At 38.9% G+C, this 18,705-nt stretch overlaps 1 protein-coding gene across 4 annotated transcripts; it reads right to left on the reverse strand.

Moving 5' to 3' along the window:
- Window positions 1–18,506, reverse strand: LOC137595739 (inter-alpha-trypsin inhibitor heavy chain H3-like). Of its 4 annotated transcripts, XM_068315993.1 has the most exons (25): window positions 18,410–18,506; window positions 17,646–17,806; window positions 17,446–17,550; window positions 17,060–17,222; window positions 16,858–16,968; window positions 16,352–16,480; window positions 16,109–16,225; window positions 15,826–15,994; window positions 15,628–15,738; window positions 14,734–14,915; window positions 14,456–14,635; window positions 14,251–14,372; window positions 12,726–13,021; window positions 9,235–9,276; window positions 8,482–8,523; window positions 7,993–8,028; window positions 6,948–6,962; window positions 5,252–5,269; window positions 4,724–4,777; window positions 4,321–4,383; window positions 3,683–3,784; window positions 1,635–1,803; window positions 514–662; window positions 310–394; window positions 1–234 (listed from the first exon to the last, which is right to left on the reverse strand). In XM_068315993.1, exons 1-25 carry the CDS (start codon window positions 18,479–18,481, stop codon window positions 120–122), a joined length of 2,808 nt encoding a protein of 935 aa, XP_068172094.1. In that variant the 5' UTR covers window positions 18,482–18,506; the 3' UTR covers window positions 1–119. The 4 variants fall into 4 exon arrangements, with proteins under 4 accessions (XP_068172094.1, XP_068172096.1, XP_068172095.1 ...); XM_068315995.1 differs by lacking the exon at window positions 8,482–8,523; XM_068315994.1 differs by lacking the exon at window positions 6,948–6,962.
- Window positions 18,507–18,705: the final 199 nt, after the last annotated feature.

Genomic DNA, 18,705 nt, shown 5'->3' on the forward strand with positions numbered 1-18,705 from the left:
TACACAGGACTATTGTTTTTATTTCATAAAAGGTCGACAATATCTCTCCATGATGATTTGGTGTTTGCTTCATTTTTATTTAAATGAAGTCTTTTGAAGTTATTCGACTTGTTTTCCTCTTAAAGCTCTGTAACAATAAAATCATTCAGGCTTCTCTGCAGGGCGGACTCAGCTGGCATGAGCCAGCAGCTCAGCAACACAGTGGGGACAACAGTGTAGTCAACAGCATTGGATCTGCAATGCAAAGAGAGAAATGGTCATGGATATTTGTAGATCAGTATTTATATACTGATACAGAGGTAAATGTACCTGGTAACATCAATCTCCTGGTTGTTGATCTTAAGCTTTGCAGAGGGAGTTTGCTGCACTTCCTCATAAACTGCTGGCTGCAGAGCTGGATACACAAAAGACAAGCAATAAAACCGAAAAGCTGACACATAAGACACACAGCACAACATGCTTATTGTTGATTTGCTGTTAAATCAAACAAGACAATCCAGTCTGTAAACCCACCTAAAACTCCGGTAACATTGGTGTCAGATGGCTGCTGCTTTAAAACCGGCCAGAGGAGTTTTTCTCCACCTTCATCATGAATTAAAATAACCAGTCTTGTGTCTCCCACTGTAATGTCGATTTCTTTGTCCCGCCTAATGACTGTCGCACTGCAGAATAACACATAATGTGATCATCATTACTGTCAGTAATGTTAATTAACTCTACCCTGGTAGGAGAATGTCAATCAAACACTTGTCATTCAAAGTAGTAAATGCCATGTGCAGCGGCAATGTGTGCAGCACTGTCAGCTAATTGTAAATTACAACTGCTATTGTAAATTTACACTAATTATAAATATTTCGCTGTCATGAATTAAAAATAATTTATACTTGTATGTTAAAGCTTCAATATTATACTCACTATTATTAATAACTTTATATGTGGGCCTGAAACCCCCTTTCACCCCAAATAACTTTGAAGTTTGTTGTCTCAAATTCCACTCGCATCATGTAATAAGGGATGTAATAAGGGATGTCTGTATACCAGTTTGTGTGTCTGTGTCTTAAAATGCAAATTTTTTGAGGCGAGTCGCATCCTTCCTGGATGTTTTTGCGGCTTATACTGTGTTTATATTTGAGTTTAATATATGTCCTGTTAGTACTGTATGTGTCTGTTAGTGTATTGTATGTAGTGTAGTGTATGTCTTGTGGTGTCAGTGTTTCTTCTTCTCCCTGGTGTTTATACAGCTTTTATTCATTATGAATGCCTGAGCAGTGGATATGTGCAATTTCCGCCAGGATTATCTATCTATCTATCTATCTATCTATCTATCTATCTATCTATCTATCTATCTATCTATCTATCTATCTATCTATCTATCTATCTATCTATCTATCTATCTATCTATCTATCTATCCATCCATCCATCCATCCATCCATCCATCCATCCATCCATCCATCCATCCATCCATCCATCCATCCATCCATCCATCCATCCATCCATCCATCCATCCATCCATCCATCAGACGGACCGACCGACCGACGGACCGCCCGACCGACCGACCGACCGACCGACAGACCGACAGACAGATAGATAGATAGATAAGTTAATAAACAAATAAATGAATAAATATATCACCTTCCAAAAGTAAGAAGATCTTGTCCGCTGTGGATTTCTACTGTGTGTCCTTGTCGTGTAATGATTTCCTTGGGGTGAACCTCAATATAGTGATCATTCTTCAAGTGAATGCCAAACCTTCTGAAGCCTCCATTGTTTACTGCATCAAGCTCACCATTCACGGTCAGCTCTAGTACAAAAGAAAACAAGTGCGTCAGTAACTGTCTGTACATTGAAAGTGCACTGATCATCTGCTTGAATAAAATATCACTCAGCAGTGTAAAATATACTGCAAATTAAACCTTTCATTCAAAATATAACCAAACTAAAGGTACTGTAGTACAGTGCGCCCTTGCACATTCACGCATTAAAGCTCGCAACTTCACCTCATCATGGATTTTTGGTAGGCAGTCACGAGACACCGTACGATCATTCTATTGGCTGATGGCATCCGGAAGTGCACTCCGTTCCGTGAGTCTCGGACTTACGTGAGACACAAAAGTGCTTTAAACAGTCAATAAGACTGTGGGAAAAAGGTAATACAGACAGAACGTGGTTTAATATCAGTATGGGGAGGGTCATAAATGTTTAAATTACCGTAAATAATAAGATAAATGGCTCATCGCTCTATTGCGGAATTCTTTAATCTCGTGTGGTTCCTGGAATGCATTAACCGTGAGGAACGAGGGGGTACTGTACTTTTAGTTGGTTTTATCATGAATAGATAAAAGCACTGTTCTCTGGTGTTAATTCAAGGCCAAGACATTCATTCATTCATTCATTCATTCATTCATTACATCCTGCTTCAAAGCAGTGATGTTTTGTAATTGTTAGTGTTTGCATTTTCGTCTGTTCGTTCATCTGTCTGTCCGTCCACCAAATTTCTTTGCAACCGTTGCAGATAGAAAGATGAAACAAAAAGTACATTACTCGAGCAGCAAAAACGAAGAAAATGAGATGATGACCTTGAACTTGAGAAAACTAGGTCAAGGTCAAACTTCAACTTTTGTACACTCTACTCAGGCACAGGATAGATAGAAATGCCAGTGTGAGTAAGACCATAGATCAAAGCTAGTGCTTTGATCAATGACAGTAGGTCAGAACACTAGCTTTGATGTGTGACCTATGCAAGTAGGTCAGGGTAAAATTTTGAACTCAGGGGTGACTGCCTTGTTCATTCATTCATTCATCTTTATACTGCTTCATCCACAGTAGCGGGTTGCGGGTAGCTGGAGCCTATCCAGGCTGGCTTAGGACGCAAAGCGGGGGAAACTCAGGACACAACACCAGTGCACTGCAGCGCCACATAGAGACAGACAAACACGCACAAACTCACTCACTCCTACGGGCAATTTGGAAATGCCAGTTAACCTGAAGCGCATTTCTTTGGAGTTGGGAGGAAGCCGGAGTACCCGAAGAGAACCCACGCAGACACTGAGAGAACATGAAAACTTCACAAAGATTGGGACGCGAACTCCGAACCGCCCTGCTATGCGGTGACAGTGCTACTCACTGTGCCACCATGCTGCCTAGGCCAAGACGTAGTTTAGCTTTTTTTTTAACACTGGAAAATTTTACCCCTAATATATCTAAAACAAATACTTCAAAGAAATTGACAGTATTATCCATGCATTGTAGTTAATACAGTATCTCTTCATATAATGAGGATATAATGGGGTAAGTCATGAGGTATTTATGTATTTATGTCTGAATTGTAGTAAATTCAAACCAAAGCATGGGGAACATAAACTGCATTTTGGGGCGGCAGTGGTTCAGTGGTAAAGCGGGCGGTAGCGTGGGTCATCCAATGCTCTGAGATCGGCGGTTGGATTCCCACCCCTGCCCAAAAAACACAACAACCCAGAGGTGAGCTGACACCTCTCACTGTCAGCATAAACTGCATAGAAAGGCCAGAGCACTGCCGAGGCACCCTTGAGCAAGGGGCCGTCCCTACTCACAAGGTTGAGGGGGGACTACTAATTTACTAATTTTAAGGTATGTATTATATACAGGTGCAAATGCAAAACAAAATGTAAGAGGGGAAATGGTTTTGGAGGAACATTACTGACCGCTATTCGGGTGGTGAAGTAGTTTCCGGATTCCAGAAATATCAAGGCATAGAGGAGGAGACTGGTCTGCAGTTTTCAGCAGAAATCTGTGAGGTAGAGGAACTGCAAAGGAATATGGATGTAGAGAAAAACAATTTATTTTTCTCTCATCATCAATTTAGGTAAAACAAAAATCTGAATATTGTGTAGTGATAAGCCTATTGTGTAGTGTTAACCTTGTGTTACATATACGGACTAAGTAATTTGCCAGTGCCAAGTGTTTACAGATCATGAAAGAAATTCAGCCTTTTCTAAACTATTACTACACACTATTAGAAAGGGCCTTGCATAACTGTTGTAACAATGACATGACATGCAACAGGACCATGAATAAGTCTTTGAGAATGTTTGAGACTGTTTGAAACCATAATTAATGACATATTTCCCTTCGGGGATCAAAATAGTATATAAAAAAATTTTTTTAAAGTATGTAAAATATTTCATGTGTAACGATAGTAACACTGTTTGCCTTTGTCATGACTGTCAATGGAAATGTCATTTAAATGTCCATACGTGTAATAACAAAATATAAATGTTTTGTAACTGGGACATGAAAAATTTGCTTCTTGACCTCAAAACTTATGAGATGAGATACTCACTTTGAGGTGGTGTAATCATGACTGGTACGTTGAAAGTAGGGAAAAAAGCAGGAACATCGTAGTCTGTAAGGACATTTACACGCATTTACAGTTAGTTTAATGGGTTAGACAGCGAATTAAAATGCCCTTGTGGGATTACTACAGTCTGAATCTAATCCTGAAAAAGATTTATGTATGTGTGTGTGTGTGTGTGTGTGTGTGTGTGTGTGTGTGTGTGTGTGTGTGTGTGTGTGTGTGTGTGTGTGTGTGTGTGTGTGTGTGTGTATACTGTATGTATGTATGTATTATTTTAAGTCAATCATAATCTTAATAATCCATCAATCATTTAAATTATTTCAAATCAATATTCAACTTTGAAAGTACAGCTGTAAAAATTTGCAAAGAGAATAAAAAGTAAATTTACCTGCAGTATCAAAAGACTGAATAATCTTGAGATTTGGGGTTTTTAAGACTTTTGCTGCAGGAAAACAAAATCAAAATTAAGAAACATCTGACATGTACATTGATTCAGCCACTTTCTGAGAGTGTCCTGTAAGTCACTGCGGTGCAGGAACCTATTCCAACTGATAGGGATATGGGTTACTTGGTCAAAACCACAACTAGTAACACTTATGTTAGAGCAACGACTTCACCTTTATTGTGTGTTTTTGGTGGAGAAGCTGGAATACTTAGATGGAACCTGACCAGACAACATACTAACTGCATAGAAATGTCCAAGTCCTTTGATTTGAAACCGGGACCTTCCTGCTGTGATGTAACAGCACTACCCACTTCACCACCATGCTGCCCTTGCAGTCGCATTTTTAAAATTTATTTATCTTTTACTGTATATCCATTATAACTATGGCTAGCACAATAATACATATATGATATACAGTACAGTTAAAGCTCAGTTAGCTCAAAATAATGCAGGTGAAATTTCATCTCTTACCTGAATTAGCACGGCCCCCTATTGAAAACAAGTAGAGAATAATATTAGGGTCTTAACTATCTTAACTATGATACATTTTAATAATGGACTGTATGGGTGCATGAATGCAATGTTGAGTAATTGGGTACTCAAACACCAATAAATAGAATTACAGCTTGTGAGGAGCATTCAGGGTTGAAAACAAATGCAGTTTAATCATGAAGAGTCTCTCGAGTTGTAATAGCTGCCTGTCTTCTAAAAGTATGTACAAAATTATGTTTTTTTGTAGTAATAACAATTTATACACTTCAAGCCGATGTGAAATTAATCTCCATTGAGCCACTATTCTACAAAATCAGATGTATTTTCTGCACTATAAGGCGCAGTGGACTATAAGGCGCACCTTTAATGAATTGTTTATTTTATAATTTATTTCATATATAAGGCGCACCGGATTATAAGGCGCATATAATAAAAATTAAAATAGATTTAAAAAAACTAGTGGCTGTAGTTGCGCTATCCGTCCACTAGATGGAGCATTCATGACTGTGAGTACCTTTAGTCAGTGAATGGCCCCTATTGTTGTCAATAAGCCATTCTGAGCCTCATCAAGGAAACCTGATCACTTGATCACTTTGCCGTCTTAGAAAGAAGTCAACACGCATATTAAAAAACCTGACATTAAAAACTGGTTGAATTCATTACGAGTGCAGTCAGTGCGAACAGAGCGGATTATTTCCTGATCTGACCTTTGAAGCAGCGACGTTCGTCTTCGTTTATTAAATATTGTTTAAATAGATCGGTAGTCCCGTCGGAGGTGAGGTGCAGATATTTGCTGTCTAAACAATTTTTAACTAGTTTTTTAATGTCAGGCTGCTAATTTACTGGCAAATATGACGCTGTTTTACTCCTAGAACTGACTTTAACCTCGGTGTCTCACCGCCGTGAATCTCACCGCGCGTCGCTGCAGACAGAATACACAAGCCTGAATGCGCCCCTCCGCCGCCCCCCAGAGCTATCAACTACATTTGTAGATCAGTGCATCACACCAGGTACCGTTGTCTCTTGATATTTCAGAAAAGGCTGGAAGTTCAGCGTTGAGGGTCTTTCATTCACCTTTATGCCAGTTTCTCCGTGTGTTTCCACAGACTAATAGAATGGACCGTCACTAGATTCCAGTACTGACACTCGACAATAGCATTTTTTAGACCAATTAACTTTAAAGTGGGTTATTTCCGGCGCCACAGTAGTTGGGAAATACTGAGATCAGTCAGTCGGTCAAACTTTATTAATAGAATTGTTGAAAATTCCCAATGTTTTGCTACGTTATCGTAGCCGGTCACCGGTGTTCTCCTCAGCAGGCTGCTCTGCCGTCAAACAGCACGCGTGAGAGTCGGCACTTCGGCGACGCCCCTTGACTACCGTTGTTAGGGGGCGTGGCACGGCCTGAATACTGTCTGAGGGTCCCCCTGGTGACATAGTGCAGCATGACTGCCTGCTTTTTTTTTTAGCGATCTTGTTTTTAACCAATACTAATATTAATATTAATCCATATACAAGGCGCATCGAATTATAAGGCGCACTACGGGATTATGAGACAATTATAGGCTTTTCGGTGCGCCTTATAGTGCGGAAAATACTGTACTCTGTTTTAAGGTCCCTGTACACTTTAGTGTGGTCATATCAGAACGCATGTACACGTGTTGCTTTGTCTCACCAACTCGTCTGGCCCCTGTTAAAAACAAGAAAATATGAAATTACTATACATTTTGAAGGCCTCAAGGAGTTTTAATTTCACAATGACAATTCAAGAAACATTTCAAAATTTCAAATTCTCGATTTTTGCATTCTTTTAATTTTTGAAAAGGAACACTGAGATGGAGACAAATAAAACATATTTCTCTCAACATCAATTTGACTGACAACAAAAGCATAAGTCTCAAAATTCAAGTAGTGATGATTAGTAAAGTGAACATCTTCAGTGACACAGGAGGATTCAAACAGTGTATTTACCAGTGTGTGTGTGTGTGTGTGTGTGTGTGTGTGTGTGTGTGTGTGTGTGTGCGTGTATGCGTGTGTGCGTGCGCGCGTGCATGCATGTGTGTGTTCCAGTTTAAACATGAATGCAACCTTGTCTACTTTTATTTTAATGTGGACTCTGTTTGCTTGTGTTGTAATCCTGTATTGTGTAAGTAGACCAAGTCATTAACCAGTACCAAGTGTTTATAGGTCCTTAAAGAAAGCCCCTATTTTCTACATTGTAACAAAATATAGTAGCACCTGATCTGAAGGTAGGAACACTCCCATTGGGTTCATTTCTTCGAACTAATATTCTTTTGCATACCCTCAAATAATTTATGTTTAGAATACAGTATTTTAACTTGACTATGACACGTTTAATAATTAGAGTACATATGGGTGTATGAATGTAATGTTGAGTAATTGGGGACTCAAAGAGAAAAAAAAATGAATTACAGTTTGTGAGGGGCATGAAGTGTTGAAAACATCAGTTTACTTATAAAGAGTCATAATTGCTCCTGTCTTTTAACAGTAAGTGTAAAATTAGCTGCTTTTTTGTTGTAATAATAATTAATAACACTATTCATGTCGATGTGAAATCAACCCCCTTTTAGTTACAACTCTTCAATATCAGATGTCAATGAGGAAAATTGACCAATGCTCTTTTTTAAGGTCCCTGCATATTTTAATTCATCATAGTGTGGTCCTATCAGAATACATGCACACATGTCGCTTTGTCTCACCAACTCTGCCACCCAGACCAGGATCAGGAGCAGATCCTGTTGAAAACAAGTAGATAACATAAAATTAATATACAATGTGAAACAGACTAAAATCACCCACTATACCACTGTGCCAACCTAAAATTCCTTTGCAAACTCTTATTTAATTTCTATTCAGAATTTTTTAATTATAATATGTTTTAATAATGGACATTAGAGTGTATGTGTGTATGACTGTAAGGTTGATTAATTGGGAACTTACTAAACATAACAACAAATAGAATTACAGCTTGTGAAGAGCATTCAGGACTGAAAAGAAAACAGTTTACTTATAAAGAGTCTGTGGAGTTATAAAAGCCCTGCCTGTCTTCTAACAGTATGTGTAAAATTTTTATGTTTTTTATTAATAGTTTTAATACAGAAATAAATAATATCACTGTGCTTTTCTTATATTTTAACACATTATAGGGTAGTCATATCAGAACATATGCATGTGTCACTTCGTCTTACCAGCTACAACACTACCACCAAAACCAGGATGGGGAACAGCTCCTGTTGAAAACAAGTAGATGATAAATACAATTACAAACACACTAAAATCACATGACACTAAAATGTAAACTGGCACAGCAGAAGTCCAAATTTCTTTGATGAGACTTCAACATGAAGCTTCATGATGACAATATAAGAATCTTACTTCAACATTACTGGAGGTTCAATTCCCGACTAAGACAATAATATGGAGTGTGGACTGGTGGCTGGAGAGGGGTCAATCTACCACCAGGGCATTGCTAATGTGCCCTTGAGCAAGGCACCAAGGCACGAAGCTTTCACAACAGCTCCTGGCACATAGACTATGGCGGCGCCCTCACTCTTTGCCCTTACCCCGTGCATGTTATATATGCCACATACTGTCTATATATATATATATATATATATATATATATATATATATATATATATATATATATATATATATATATATATATATATATATATATATATATATATATATATATATATATATATATATATATTACAGCTTGTGAAGAGCATTCAGGACTGAAAAGAAAACAGTTTACTTATAAAGAGTCTGTGGAGTTATACAAGCCCTGCCTGTCTTCTAACAGTATGTCTAAAATTTTTATGTTTTTTTTTAATAGTTTTAATACAGAAATAAATAATATCACTGTGCTTTTCTTATATTTTAACACATTATAGGGTAGTCATATCAGAACATATGCATGTTTCACTTCGTCTTACCAGCTCCAACACTACCACCAAAACCAGGATGGGGAACAGCTCCTGTTGAAAACACATTATAGGGTAGTCATATCAGAACATATGCATGTGTCACTTCGTCTTACCAGCTCCAACACTACCACCAAAACCATATATATATATATATATATATATATATATATATATATATATATAAATGGCGGGAGGAACATTTTATCTCCCCACGTATATATTTGAATAAGCTCACTTGAAAAAGTCTGTCACCAACTCCACTCACTACTTGTCAATCACAGCGTCCAACCAATTTGCCAGAAGGAATCACATGAAAAATCTGGTGTAAGGCATCTGCTATGTTAGGAGAAGGAATAACTATAAATGGACTTCCTAGTTAACATAATTTTAGAGTGTCATAACTGTTCCAATAATTTTCATGTTTTTGAGCAGAGTCCAAACAGAAGGGACAACACAGAAAACGGCAACGAATTCTGAGTGAAACTCCAACTGTAAGAGAGGAAAGGATTGCGTCACACAAAGAGAAGTACTGCTTAGCCAGAGCCAATGAATGCCAAGCACAAAAGGAAAATCGCCAAGAAAAAGAAAGGTGGGGTATGCAAAAAGGTATGCAAAAAGTATAGTATATATTCAGTGGGTTAAAGTCTATCAACCAATAAGCATTTTACCATTTTTATTTACTGTCTATCTTGCTCCATAGAACAAGGTAGCTATTTATTCTTTTCACATGTTTAGTATGAAATCTGATATTGTTATTGTATCATGGAATTTCCACAGGTTCCCGCTAGTCTTCTTCTTCTTTTCCTTTCAGCTTTTCTTTTTAGGTGTCGCCACAGCGAATCAGTTGCCTCCATCTAACCCTGTCTTCTGCATCCTCTTCTCTCACACCAACTACCTTCATGTCCTCTTTCACTATATCCATAAACCTCCTCCTTGGTTTTACGCCACCCACTAGTATATTTATAAAATTGTCCTTCCGCCACACATATACTGTAGTGCATATATACAGTATATAAAAATGTCCCTCTCACCCTCTTAGGGTGTTATCTGTGTGTCATCCTCAGGCTCGGTTCCTCTACCACAGGCCTGGGAGTCTGAGGGTTCTGCGCAGCATCTAAGCTGTTCCTAGGACTGCGCTCTTCTGGACTGAAGCTTCAGATGTTGTTCCAGCAATCTGCTGGAGCCACTCTTCCAGTTTGGGGGTCACTGCCCCAAGTGCTCCTACTACCACGGGGACCACGTTAGCCTTGATCTTCGACATCTGTTCCAGCTGTTGTTTCAACCCTTGATACTTCTCAATCTTTTCGTGTTCCTTTATAATAATAATAATAATAATAATAATCTGTACTTTTATTTATCCCTCTTGGGGAAATTCTTCACGCTCACACATGTACATATGTGTTAATTACACACGTGGTTACAGGCCCCTGAACACAGCACACACTAGAGGCCTGTAGGCATGCATCTATCACCACTGCTCTCTTCTGCTCTTTGTCCACCACCACTATGTCCGGTTTGTCAGTCTGGAAGCTGAAGTCCCACAGGATCTTATCCTTGTCGTTCTCAACCACCTTTGGTGATATGTTCCATTTGGATTTGGGTACCTCTAGTCCATACTGGGTACAGATGTTTCTGCACACTATCACAGCTACTTAGTTGTGCCTCTCCATGTATGCTGAGCTGGCGAGCATCTTACACCCTGCTACCACATGCTGGACTGTCTCTGGGGCTTCTTTATATAGCCTGCACCTTGGGTCAGGTCTACTATGGTAGATATTGGTCAGTGCCTCTGTGCTGTCTGTGAGTCCAACTTTCCAGCCATTGGTAGGTCTTAAACCACCTCCTCTATCTGCGGTGGTGCATGCCATGTGGGGGCTTGTCCCTACATGTTTTCTCCTCCTCCTCCTCTCTCTCATCAGGTTTCTGCTGTCTGAGGCAGTCACTGAGCAGTTCATCTTTTGGGACCATCTTCCTGATGTACCCTTGGATTTTCGATGTTTCATCATGGACAGTGGCCCTGATGCTCACTAGTCCTCGGCCTCCCTCTTTCCACTTAGTATACAGCCTCAGGGTGCTGGACTTGGGGTGTAATGCTCCATGCATGGTGTGGAGCTTTCTAGTCTTGATATACTGTATGTGGATTCTATCTCCTCCTTTGGCCAGCCTATGATCCCAGCAGGGTATCTGATGACTGGCAGTGCATACACGCTGAGAGACTCGGACCTTGTTCTTACCATTCAGCTGACTTCTCAGGACTTGCCTTACTCTCTGTGGTTGACTTCCTTGCAGCCTCCTCATGATTGCCATTACCCTGTGGGATTCCAAGATATTTGTAGCTGTCCTAGAAGTCCCCTATCCTGCCCCCTGGAAGGTCAACCGCTTCAGTTCTGATCATCTAGCCTCTTCTTGATAACATTTGTCTAATCCGAATGACATCCCTATGTCGTCGCTGTAGATCCTGGTGTTTCGGATCAGTGAGTCGTTTTCTCGCTCACTCCTGGTGTGTGTGTGTGTGTGTGTGTGTGTGTGTGTGTGTGTGTGTGTGTGTGTGTGTGTGTGTGTGTGTGTGTGTGTGTGTATGGGTGTGTGAGTGCGGGTATTTAGGGGGGCCTGTAGTAGGGTGAAAATGATGCTCTTGGTTCCTACTTATACCTGAGCACCAATTAACCCCAGGAGACCCATTACATCATTTGGTACCAACAGGGGGGACAACACCATCAATAATTTAAAAAAAACCCCAAACAACAGGAAAGCCGGAGAGGCGGCATGAAGTCCGATATCAGAGCAAACCGTTTTTGACATAACGTGTGAAATCTTAATCTATGGGGTGTCAGTGTTATGTTTTCAGACCGTTCACATTAGGTTAAATTCTCTTTTCATGTTGGAGTGATCAATCCAGAAAATTAAACAAAGATAGAAAATTAAATATTTCATGTCTTCAAGTTTATGTTCAAATGTTTGGAATTTTGGCTCCTCGGGCCTATGATTAACCTAAAGAGGAATTAGGCCTGCTGATTTTTATGATTAAAAAAATATCTCCCCCACGTCAGTATGTTTTCTAAAAAAATCACACCCTGGTTATATGAAACTGTCACATGACTCATGACAAACAAACAAACAAATAAACTCTCACACTCACACCTACGGGCAATTTGGTGTGACCAGTTCACCTAAGCTGCATGTTTTAGGAGGTGAGAGGAAAAGGGGAACCCTGAGAGAACCCATTAAGACATGGGGAGAGCATGCACGGAGTGAGAATGTTCAAAACTCCTAATAAAACCCTAACCCTTACCCTAAGGCCTTGTAAGTCAGTCAATAAGTAAGCATGTGAGTAATTAAGTAAGTATATAAATGAATAAATAAACAAACATGCCATTAATGCTTCTATTTAATTTGAAATAATGTACCCATTATATATATATTTTTAATTCTGCAGTTTTTTAAAATTTGAAGATCATTGATTTCAGTTGTATTTTTTTAATCATATCTGTATTACTCACCCACACCACGCGTTGGCATTCTAAACAGAATGCCTGGCAGTGCCATGGGTGGACCAGGCATGCCGTATCCACCAGGTATACCCTGTAATCCAGGCTGGCCCGGTGGGGAATGTTGTAAAGGAGGTTGCCATTGCGATGGATTTGCACCTTCTTTTGGTTTATTAAGCACGTCTGTGGTCTCCCCCAGAGGCTTGGTGACCACCATGGATGTGAGTGGAGTCACAAAGCTGTATTTCAACGACAGCCTCAAAGCTTCATTCTTCACATTCTCCCTCTCCACACCAGATGACTGCAGTCTGTGTCACAAATGGTAGACAAACTTTATAGGTATGATTCATCCTGTAAATGCATCCTTGTTGTAGACGATCGTAATCATTTACAGCCCCTTGTGTCTGCCTTGTGGTCTACTAGAGCCTAGCTTCAGAATAGCATTCTGTTCCACACTGCAGCACTACATATTTACGTATATGAGGGCTGACATAGCAGTAAAAAATGACAATGCAAATGTGTTTTTCTGTTGTTTTGTTAGCTGCTTACCTATGATTAACGCAGCACAAAAACTCTGACTAGATCATTAGTTTTAGCTTTAGCATTAGTTGCAGCTTAAGTTAACTTTTATTGCAAGGCTTTTTTCAGGATAGGTGGCCTTCTTACTACCAATGTCTTGAGTCACCCATTAGAAAAAATAAGTCTACTTTTGTTTACATCTGTATGAAATCAAAGATCTACTGTCTAAAGATGAGACTACTGATGTGGAAAATCTCCAGGAATCGGTGAGAACTACTAACGTGGAAGACAATTTTGATAACTGATTAATTTCTTTACTGTGCTATCAAAATTTTTAAGCATTTATTGGTTCATGCTTCTGAGTTCTCTTTTTGTCTTTTGGACTCAGGAAAAGTTCAGACAAAATAAGAATAGTAAGACATAATCTCAAGTTTGAAAAAATTATGAGAACAGTCCGATATTTCTATCGCCCACCAAGAACCTGAACGTGTTCTAGGTTCTGGAGAGTAACTCAAAAATTAGTCAATGCCTTTCACAAAACGTTTTTACACAACCACTAAGAACTGAAAAGGTGCCATACTGTACAGGTTTTTTTTGTCATTTTTATCTTTTTAATTTTCATGGCTACACATAAACTTTCGCTCATTACTAGTTGTTGACTCACACAAGGTTTCTAGCGAATAACTCAAAAACCATTAAGCAAAAGTGTTCCTTTTGATAACCTGAGAATTCTCAGGGTTTTTTTTGTTGTTGTTAGTTTTGTTTAAATTGAGACAAATTAACTTTTCAAGTATATAATTGACAAGAATTTCAGGGAAGACTTCAAATGAAATGAAATTCAGCCACGATGGGGGAACCAGATTATTTCATGTTATGTTATTTTTTTGTCACTTTCTTTTCATTAAATTTTACAGACTTGAAACTTAATTCGTCAAATAGAAATATGAAAATTGCTGCTCTCCCCTAAAAGACTGAATACAAACAAAAACAAAGATAGGATGATCAGCATGACACTCACTCTTTCTCTAGGAGCTGTTTGACGGTGAGGTAGGCCCACACCCTCTGGATGTGGCTGTCAGACACTGCTCCACTGGACTCTGTGGCTTCGTTCGTGTCAGAAAACACAATCTCTGTATTGTTCTGTCATAGTCCAAAGGAAGTATGTGAACAAACATAGTGACATTCACAGACTTTTCGATCACTTGATTAGAATTTATGCTTACCGAAAATGCCAGAACTTGTGGCGTGAAGGTTTCAATGTTGTTGTCAGTAATCTGACCAGCAACCACAATTTCAGAGCCATTGTAATACTGGCTGAAGTTAGTCTGGGTTACGTTGGTTCCACCAATATAGATCATGGTTACGTCTGTCAATAGAGGAGTGGCAACTTCTTCATAGAAACCCTGTTGACATGTAAAATGGACACCATGTGAACATTTAGTCTTTACATTTCCAACTATGCTCAATTCAGGAGTACAGCAAATAAATAAAGTTAAACTACCTGCAGCTGTAAGTCAGCATCAGAGTCTTCATAAATTCTTCGTGCCATGCCGTGATTTTGCAATGCCATCTTCTCAAGGAACTCAAAATTTACATCAAATCCAAAACCAAGACAGTGGAGTGGGAATTTGCCTGCGATAGCCTTTTTTACATTTGACTGTATTTTTTCAAGATTTGTGACTCCTGCAAAGACAGACATGTGGTTGACAAAGGCAAGTTGAGTTCAAATGACCTCACAAACTAAAATCAGACAACTAATGATCAATAATGATTGATTTAGACACTTAAAATGACAAAGCAGCTCATTTTACCCATTATATAATTGCACCTAAAAGCATTCATCCTGTGATTGTCTGATTGTCATTGACTCTTTGACCCTAGAATGTTGTTGAGATTATGAAATCAACATCTCACTAGCGGTGGTTTTCTTTAGGATATCCACAAGTGTTGACGATACATTGAATTTGGCATTCGAGGGAATCAGCACAGTTTCAGCCAAAATTTGATCCATTAGTAGAATCAGGGGCAGAGCCTGAGGCAGTAACTCCAATTGAAATGAAATTGGCCCTTGAAGTCCATCTTCTTGATTTTGTTGCTTGTTTTTGTTTGCACATGAGGCCATATTATCCTCGATAAATATTTTTGAAAAACCAAAAATAGTCAAAATTCACATAGCCTATAGCTGTCTGTGGATTATGGCAGCGAAATGGTTCATAACTTTCATGTGATTTATGTTTTGTGAGGCTAGGGGACTGAACTTTATGTTTGGACTAATTTTCATTGAAAAATGATTTGGGATAATTGCCATTCATGTCAATTCCCAATCAATCTCACAAACGTAAATTTTCTGCATGTCTTCATTTCATGTTTCCGTGCGTGTGTGCCATATTGTAACCTGTAGTTGGGTCCCCATCAGTGAGAAGAATGAGGATGGATGCTGACCCCTCTCTGGTATGTACATTCAGCATCTGAGCTCCTTGCAACACCGCTGCATTAATGTCAGTGGCTGAAACAAACCATCAAAAAAGATTTTTTATCACTCCCATCAACAACGTTCACAGCACCAGAAAAATACATATATTAAAAATCTCACCTCCTCTATCTACAATATTCCTTGCAAAAACCTTGGCGCCCTCCAGGTTTGCTTTGGTGGCTCGAACAAGTTCACGCTTCCAGTGAAAAATCTGGCTATCGAAACTTATGAGGCCAAAGTAGTCATCTTCTGCCAGGTCATTCAAGATGTGGATTAATGCTGTTCGGGTCTGGGCAAAAACATCATGTACATGTTAGATCCTATATTCATGTCATAACCGATGGAATCACTGTGTGCATGCCTATATATTTTAAAATTCCTCTTATACTCTCAAAAACCATACCTGTTGTATTTTCCTGCCATGCATTGATCCACTTTGATCGATAACAAAGACGACATTTTTTGGGATACGGGGAAGGCCAGTAGGAGCAAAGTGATGGACAAAATATCCATCTGATTTCTTGGTTTAATGAGAAGAAAATGTGATTGCTTAAAAACAACTGTTGCATTTCAGCACATTTTATCTTTTGAAATCAATTTTTATGCAGTGCAAGTCAAAGTTAATACGTCTTTGACTTTGCTGTACCTTGATATGTCCTAGTGAAGAGTCCCTGTTGACATCGTAAACAATAACCAGATCTCCATTCAAACCATCATTTCCACAGGCATCACATGTTTTCTGTTGGTCCACTGTTGGGTAGAAAGACACCGATGCCTGAGAAAAGGAATCAGGTTTAATGTCGCATGATAGACAGAAAAATCAATGTTATATTTTTGTTCAAAAGAAAGTTATCTACTATTTACTAAACTGGATGACAACATCTGCTCACCACTACGCACTACTTATCAGAAAATAATAGTTAAATGTGCAAACTACTTGAAAAAGACTGATCCTAAGAAATGCAGAGGAGGATAAGCTATATGACAAGATGTAATATGTTCAGTGTTAACTGACACAATTTAATGTGTGCGTGGTGAACAGTCCAGTGTCATTATCGCCACATTATGTATAGTATACTGAAACAGACAGCTAAATATTTGTTAGAATGTAGTTAAACACAGATTTCACTTGTCCAACATTGACTGGTGTACCTGTTTGTCAGCATGCGTCTTGGTGATGGCATTAGCCAGGTCTTTGGTGCTTAGCCCACCTTGAACCTCGATGAAATTGATGCCAGCTCTCTCATTAATGTACACATCAACCTAGTATTAAGGACGAAAAAGTTATAAGCTCTACTCATAGATGATATTGTAGTCCCAGTTTTATTATTTATTTTTATTTATTTAACCGTACCTTAAAGTCTTTCACAGGTTGCATGGGTCGAGCATGAATTTGCAGCTCGTACTTTCCAAGCTTACGTTTCAACAGTTCCTCATAGGTGAGTTCAAAGGTGACCTTTTTGTGGGAAGCAATAGTCACAGAGGTCTTAAATTCCTCAAGGGTCCTTCCTACAGAACTGCAAGAGAAATGAGAATCATCTCATCTCTTTTAACAGCTGGAAATCCTCATGGCTTTGTTCTTAGTCATGAGTTAATCACAATACTGTATCCTTTCACAAAGAGTTTCAACAGAAGGATTCAAAAGAGCAAAGGTTTTGTAATAAAAAAAGCAATCATTTTAGATAATTCACCTGGTTGTGAGTTTATTTGTGTGACCAATGATCGATGCACTGAAGTTACCTGACAATCCCTGCACTTTGGCCGCGGGACACAGCCTCAGTGTACTGCTGCTGGGCCTGTTCCTTAGCTTTCACAACGCCATCATACTCCTGACCATCTATAAGCCTGAAACAAGGAAAGACCTTTATTTAGAAATGCACTCCTAGTTTGTTCGTGTATTTTGTGACTATTTATTCACTTTTCACTTTTCTTTTACCCACATTTTAAATTTACTGATGAAGGCGTTTTTGGGAATGCGGACATGGAATTCTATTTCCTTTGACTCGTCCATACGATTGACCACACGGCTTGTGATGGTAGTGACGGCATAACGACTGGTCACTGTGGAGTTGATGTGAAAGCTGTAGATGTCCCAGTCGTCCTGAGCAAACAGAGGATGAGCATTTCACAATATCAACTGAGTTTGATCTGGGACCAAAGATCAGATGGTGGTGATAAACAAAAATTACAAATGGGAGGTCTGAGTGAAATCTCATTGGTTTAACAGCAGTTCCGCCCATTCAGGTGAGTTTAATTTCCAGTAAACCAAATCTTGTATGTCTTGACATATATCAATCTTAACCTCACTAACCTTAATTTAAATCCACAGATTTTCATTGTGTGACTGTTTTATAGCCCTAGAGAAACACTCTCTCTCAAACACACTGCTACATAACTTGCATTATTTATTTTAATTCAGCTAAGATTTGCTGTATCCAAAAAAAAGAACCAGAATCTATACTGGGCGCATGACTTTATATTGATGCTGTTTTCACAAGAATAATAAAAATATAGAAAAAAGAATGCACGGCATACACCTGCATTTTTTTGTTTTTCAGAGGAAAAGCTCAAAGTGTTTGCAGCTGACAATGAACAAAAAGACAAATCATCTGATATCTTTTGATTTGTTTGGTCTAATTTTCAGACACATTCAATAGGTTCACTTGTTCTGCAATGTGATGTTCCCCCGATTTTCTGATCTTACCTTGTTTGGCAGTGAGGCAACTAAAGCCAGCAGAAGGCAACAGATTGTGATTTTCATCACAGCTCTCTCCATGATGGCTCCCACCAGAGTGCAACTAAGCAGCTGAAACTGCCTTTTAACCTCAGCAGACGACAGCATTAATGTTTACTTTATGTCCACAGATGTGACTAAAACACACAGACACCCACACACGAGGTATTCTGCTGCCTGACTCTTCCACATACTGCTGGGAATCACACTCATCTTTACAGGAACCATTATCGGTTGATAACCGGAAAATAATTTGAATCCAACAA

This window comes from Antennarius striatus, chromosome 5 (genome assembly GCF_040054535.1).
Source record: "Antennarius striatus isolate MH-2024 chromosome 5, ASM4005453v1, whole genome shotgun sequence".
Taxonomy (NCBI): Eukaryota; Metazoa; Chordata; class Actinopteri; order Lophiiformes; family Antennariidae; genus Antennarius; species Antennarius striatus.